Source organism: Stomoxys calcitrans, chromosome 1 (assembly GCF_963082655.1).
Source record: "Stomoxys calcitrans chromosome 1, idStoCalc2.1, whole genome shotgun sequence".
Lineage (NCBI taxonomy): Eukaryota > Metazoa > Arthropoda > Insecta > Diptera > Muscidae > Stomoxys > Stomoxys calcitrans.
This window is the reverse complement of record NC_081552.1, coordinates 20998183-21004290: the sequence shown is the minus strand read 5'-3', so window position 1 is coordinate 21004290 and position 6108 is coordinate 20998183. Positions and strand designations below refer to the sequence as shown.

General features: G+C 40.0%; 1 protein-coding gene across 1 annotated transcript; it reads left to right on the top strand.

Annotated features, from left to right (window-relative positions):
- Nucleotides 1-2918: 2918 nt before the first annotated feature.
- Nucleotides 2919-6108, top strand: LOC106086956 (G patch domain-containing protein 1 homolog). Its single transcript, XM_013251795.2, has 3 exons — nt 2919-3046; nt 3104-4718; nt 4789-6108. The coding sequence occupies exons 1-3, from the start codon at nt 2989-2991 to the stop codon at nt 6083-6085; spliced, it is 2970 nt and encodes a 989-aa protein (XP_013107249.2). The 5' UTR covers nt 2919-2988; the 3' UTR covers nt 6086-6108.

The following is a 6108-nucleotide window of genomic DNA, read 5'->3' as shown; positions in this document are numbered from 1 at the left end:
CACTTTGCTTTGGCGACAGTTTTAAAAGCATTGCTAGTTATGACATCAACATATGTTAGAGTTGCCAAGGCTCTCGAAAGCAATAGAGAATGATCACAACAAAAGAAAAAAACATGAATTTTCTTGCGAGCGGGCCAAGGTGGATTTAAAAAGTGGTTTCACGCGAACTCCTGTTTACAGCCAGCCAGGTTAGACGGTATTCAGTCGTTTTATTATGTAAAATACACGCGATCGCCAAACCTCTAATTTTAAATAAGAGTTTGTTAGTGATAGAGGTGGGCGTTTTAGTTCCTTTTAGTGATAACTCCTTTTAGTTCAGTTCCACAAAAGAAACTAGTTTCCTTTCATAGTTCCATAGCTCCTTTTTCATTTGCGATCTCCTTTTTCAAAACAAAGAAGAGCTTTGAATTTTGTTTTGAACCTTAAAATGAGTGTTTTTAATTGTACATATATAATGGGTTGCCCAAAAAGTAATTGCGGATTTTTCATATAGTCGGCGTTGACAAATTTTTTCACAACTTGTGACTCTGTAATTGCATTCTTTCTTCTGTCAGTTATCAGCTGTTACTTTTAGCTTGCTTTAGAAAAAAAGTGTAAAAAAAGTATATTTGATTAAAGTTCTTCTAAGTTTTATTAAAAATGCAATTACTTTCTTTTAAAAAATCCGCAATTACTTTTTGTACAACCCAATATATAAACGTTCCGGATACCGCAGAACCAATCCCTGATGATGGTATAGAATGTTTACCTCCTAGTAAGAATGAGGTCCAAGTAGCAGTAACCCGACTAAAGAACAACAAGGCAGCAGGAGCCGACGTGTTACCCGCTGAACTATTTAAGACCGGAGGCGACACGCTGATAAGGCGTATGCATCAGCTTATCTGCACAATTTGGCTAGAAGAACGCATACCCGATGATTGGAACCTCAGCATACTATGTCCCGTACACAAGAAAGGAGACAAGACGGAATGTGCCAACTACAGAGGAATAAGTCTCCTCCCCATCGCATACAAGATACTCTCGAGCGTACTGTGTGAAAGATTAAAACCTAAAGTCAATGAGATAATTGGGCCCTATCAATGCGGTTTTAGATCTGGTAAATCCACCTAGACCTAGACTGCGCCAAATCCTGGAAAAGATCCGAGAAGGACAAATCAACACCTACCACCTCTTTGTTGACTACAAAGCCGACTTCGATACTCCTTTACGTTCAAAGGTATTTCAAGCCATGTCTGAGTTTGGTATCCCTGCAAAATTAATAAGACTCTGCAGGATGACACTTGCCGATACGCGTTTCTCAGTAAGAATAGAAAGAATCTCTCCGAACCATTTAATACCAAACGAGGTTTCAGACAAGGAAACAGCCTATCGTGTGATCTCTCTAATATCCTGCTGGAGAAGATTATGCGAGATGCAGAAGTGAACAGATATGGCACACTAATCACAAGAGAACACATGCTACTCGCCTATGACGACGATATCGATATCATAGGTCGGTCACCGGAAGTAGTAACTGCAGACTTGGAAAGAATCGAAAGAGAGTCAGTGAAAATGGGTCTGGCAGTAAATGGAGATAAGACGAAATGGATGGTCTCCACTCCCAAAAAGCCTTGTACAACCGAGCAGATAAAGAACATGGAGAAAGTTGGGAATCACAACTTTGAGATAGTCAGTAACTTTATCTCGTATGAATCACGAGCTGTATGAGCTGTATGACGACGATAGCATAGTTACACGCATCAAAATACAACGGCTGCGTTGGCTAGGTCATGTTGTCAGAATAGACGAAGAAGATCCAGCAAAGAAGTCTTTTGAAGGCAAACACGGTGGTACACGCAAACCGGGAAGACCAAAAGCCCGATGGAAAGATCAAGTTGTGGGAGACACCTCGAAACTTGGTGTCAGAGATTTTAGAATGAGCGCAGAAGATCGAGGCGCTTGGAACGCTATTCTACGTTCGGCTAGTGGAAGAAATATTCTGTCATAGCCAATTAAAGTAAAGTAAGTAACGAAAATACTACAAAATCTAATTATTTTTACAAATAAAAGCTGAATTTGTTTCTCTTTAAATAGTTTTGTGTTTCATTATTTATCAATTTCGAAGGGGTGGGTTTTGGTTGAAATTGCAACAACATATATGAATTTGAGTACGGTCAAATACATTAGAGTGCAAACATGTACGTAAGCAACTGATAAATTACTTGGTGTATAAAAGGCCCATAAAATCGACTTTCATCCCAACTAGGATCCCATGGCGAAACAATTGAAGGTGGAATCATTTGTACAACAAACACAAATCATATGTGCAGTCCGTCATCTTATCATCAAGCTGATCAACGGTTTGCCAACCCACCAAAGAAATTTGTGTGCGTGTGGGTACACGTGTGGATACGTGGGCAGAGAATATGCGAGTAAGAAGATACCAACAAAGAGAATGCAAACAAAAATCTTACATCTAAATACCGTCAAACCTGGCCGTCTGTTAACAGCTATTCGCATGAGACCACCTTTTTAAATCCGATACGTAAACATTTTGTGAGTGCTATCACTTTACGTCATTCCTCTTATTAATAACGCACATGGCGGAACAATTAAAGGTGGTCTCATCTGTACAACAACCACAAATCATGTGGTGCAATCCGCCATCTTGCCATCAAGCTGATCGGCGTTTTGGCAACACACTCAAAGCAATTTATGTGCGTGTGTTTATACGTGTGCGTACATGAGTGAGAATATGCGAGAAGGATGACAACAAAATGAATGCAAACCTGAAATCTTAATACCGTCAAGCTTGGCAGGCTGTTAACAGCTTTTTGCGTGAGACCACCTTTATAAATCCGACATGAATAACGCAAATGATTCAATGCGTCACGTTACGTTAATACCACAAACTAGCCATTTGCAGAAAACCAGCTGATGCCAGAATGTGAAATAAAAACAAACAAAAATTTTAATTTTCATGAAGATAATTACAAATCCATTTAAATCATGAACACAGAGCAGGGTCTACACGATTATGGCACTCCATTGCCTATGTTGGAAATGGGTAAGTATTGCAGCATGGAAAAAACATACACCTTACTGACATCTTTGCATTTTGCAGACGAAGTAGTGCCCTCCAAAAAACCTGTATATGCCCAAGATCAAATAGCCACAGATGAGCAGGGACGTCGTCGTTTTCATGGCGCATTTACTGGAGGTTTCAGTGCTGGCTACTGGAATACCGTAGGTTCAAAAGAAGGATGGACTCCGCAGTCCTTTAAAAGCTCTCGCTCCGAAAAGGCCGCCGGAAGGGCGGCCCAAAAGCCAGAAGATTTTATGGATGACGAGGATCTGGGTGAATTTGGCATAAATCCCAAGGGTCTGCAAATTCAAGAAGACTTCACCGGGGCTGAAACCTCCAACGAACAAAGGAAAAGGAAATTTTTGCAAGCCGACCTAAAGCCCATACCCGGTGAACCAGTGTTACAGCAACTGTTGAAGCCGGTGAAAGATAAAGTGGCAGTGAGAATATTAAAATCTTGGGGTTGGCGTCCCGGCCAAGGTGTGGGACCTCGGCAAACCCTCAAGGAAAAGAAAATGGCCAAAGAAAGGAACAAAAGAGAGCTGTATCTAATGGAGAAGTATGGTTGTGATTTTCCCACCACCACAAAATCTTTGGCATCAGATGAGGATGGTGGAGAAGAGGATTCGGATGAAGATTCTGACGATGAAATCACATTTGCCCCTGAGGATTTTGAGGCCATACCTTATGCTCGCAAAACTGATCGCTATGGTTTGGGTTACACACCGCTAAGTCGCAAATCAGTATTGGGAGGAACTAGCCAAACGAGCTCCACACAATCCAGCAAAGAGCACATCAATTTATTTAAACCTTTGGAGGCCATAGGAAAAAACAATCAGAAAATTTCTTTTGCGGGCCAGGCATTTGGAGTGGGTGCCTTAGAGGATGACGATGATGATGATGTCTATGCTGCTGATGATTTGACCAGATATGATTTTTCCTTGGAGGACAAAAAGAAAAAGAAAAAAGCCAAAAAAATCTTGGGACCAGATGAATTGATTTTCGAAGACTTTGTGCTGGATTTGAAACCTGAAAAGCCAGCTGCTTTTAAAGTCGATATACCATTTGGTTGGCAACCTAGAAATTGGTACCAAAAGAAATCAAGATTTGAACCTTTAGATCCCAGAGCCCAAAGGAATTTGGAGCGTAAATTTGCCAAGCCTCAAGATGAGGAAGGTGAAATGACAAGACAGAAAAGAGCCCAACTGTTGGGAGAAGAATTAAGCAAACAAGAAGAGGAGAAGTCGCAGAAATGTGTGCCAGCAACGGTATTAAAACCCAGCGTAGGCGATTTGCAAAAACAACACAAGGAGAGACAGGAAAAGACAAAATCTTTGCTGGAGAAGATCTCAGCAAAATCTTCAAGTTTTACTCGAGGTGGCATAATTACACTGGAAGGCGAAGAGAAAACAGCACCACCCTTGAGTTTGGAAGAAATATCCACATCATTCAAGCCTTTTGTCAATGATGAGGCGAAACAGAAACGTTATGAAAAGTTTTTGGCTGCCAATTTATGCAACGACCAGGATATTGATGAATTTCTAAAGAATATACAACCTGTGGAGTTGTCTTTGTGGGACAGACAAATAGAGAAAAAGGAATTTGTGCAGGCGAAAAAATTGTACAGACCTCTGAAGGGCATAATGTCGGATAGGTGAGTGAGAACATGGATTTTATTTCCACGAAAACTTAGCTTTTATCTGTGTGTGTGTTTTTTTTTTTAGATTTGTAACTGAGTCTGAAGTCCAGGCAGAACAGCAGGTTGCTGAAATACAAAAGGACCCTAGTAAGCCTATAGGGGTGGAGCGCACCAAAGTCGTGTGGAAACCTCAAAGCCTTTTATGCAAACGTTTCAATATTGCTGAACCCTTTGGAGGCCTTATGGAAGATGAATCAAAGAAAAAAGCTAGAAATAAGTCCAACAAAATGTCTGTCTTTGATTATTTGGAAACATCGATAAACAAAAGGGAGGATTTTCAAACACCAGTTATAATACCCAAGCATATAGAAAGGCCACAAGAGTTGGTCAAGCAAACGGAGGATAACTCCAGTAAATCACCTATCGATGAGACTACCGAAAAAGTTTCCTTGGAATGGCAAGATGTTTTGGAGGGTAGAACTAAGAGTAGCGAAGAAAAAACCAAGTTTGTTTTCAAAGCCAAAACTGATTTGGAAAAGAAAGTTGTGGAAACTTTAGACAAACCTATAGCAGAGAAAAAGGAACTTTTCAAATCCATATTTTCTGATAGTGAATCGGATGAGGAGGAAGAAAAAGATAACACAAAAGGGAGAGAAACAAATTTGCCAACTGCTTTGGGTACGACTGTGAATGCGGCGGCAGCCAATTTGTTAAGAAACAACTCACCACCCAGAGGTATCTTTAAAGCACTATTTAGTGTGCCAGATATAAACAAATCAGAAAATGAAAATACTAGTGCGAATGAAAAAGATAAGAAGGAAGAAGAATCATATAAGCCTAATATAAGCAAAATCAATGAAATTCAGACGAATTTTACCAGCCTCGAGGATAATCCAAAATCTCTGGAAGCCTCCAAACCTTTGGAACGTCCTAAAATAGTCTTTCAGCCTAAATCTTTCAGAGAGCCTAAAGCTACTCCAAGCTCTCCCAATGAAACTGCTTCGAATTTGTATGGACCTGCCTTGCCTAATGCCCCATCAAAAACAAGGGAACCAGAAGCTATATCCTTACACACCAGCAGCTCTATTGATGCAAAGCTCCTAACACTTTTCAACAAACACAAAGCTTCTGCCCATGTAACTGAGGTTTGGGTTGAAAAGGATAATCATAATAGTTGCGACAGTGCAGATGATTCTTCTGAGGATGATTCCTCAAGTTCCAACGATGATGAGGCAAAGCATAAAAAACGTTCCAAAAAATCCAAAAAAAAGAAGTCCTCAGATCACAAGCACAAAAAACACAAAGACCACCAGAAGGAACATAAATCAAGTAAAAAAACTAAAAAGTCAGAAAAGAAGAAGAAAAAACATAAAAAGAAATAAATTTGTTAAGGCTTAAATGTTAA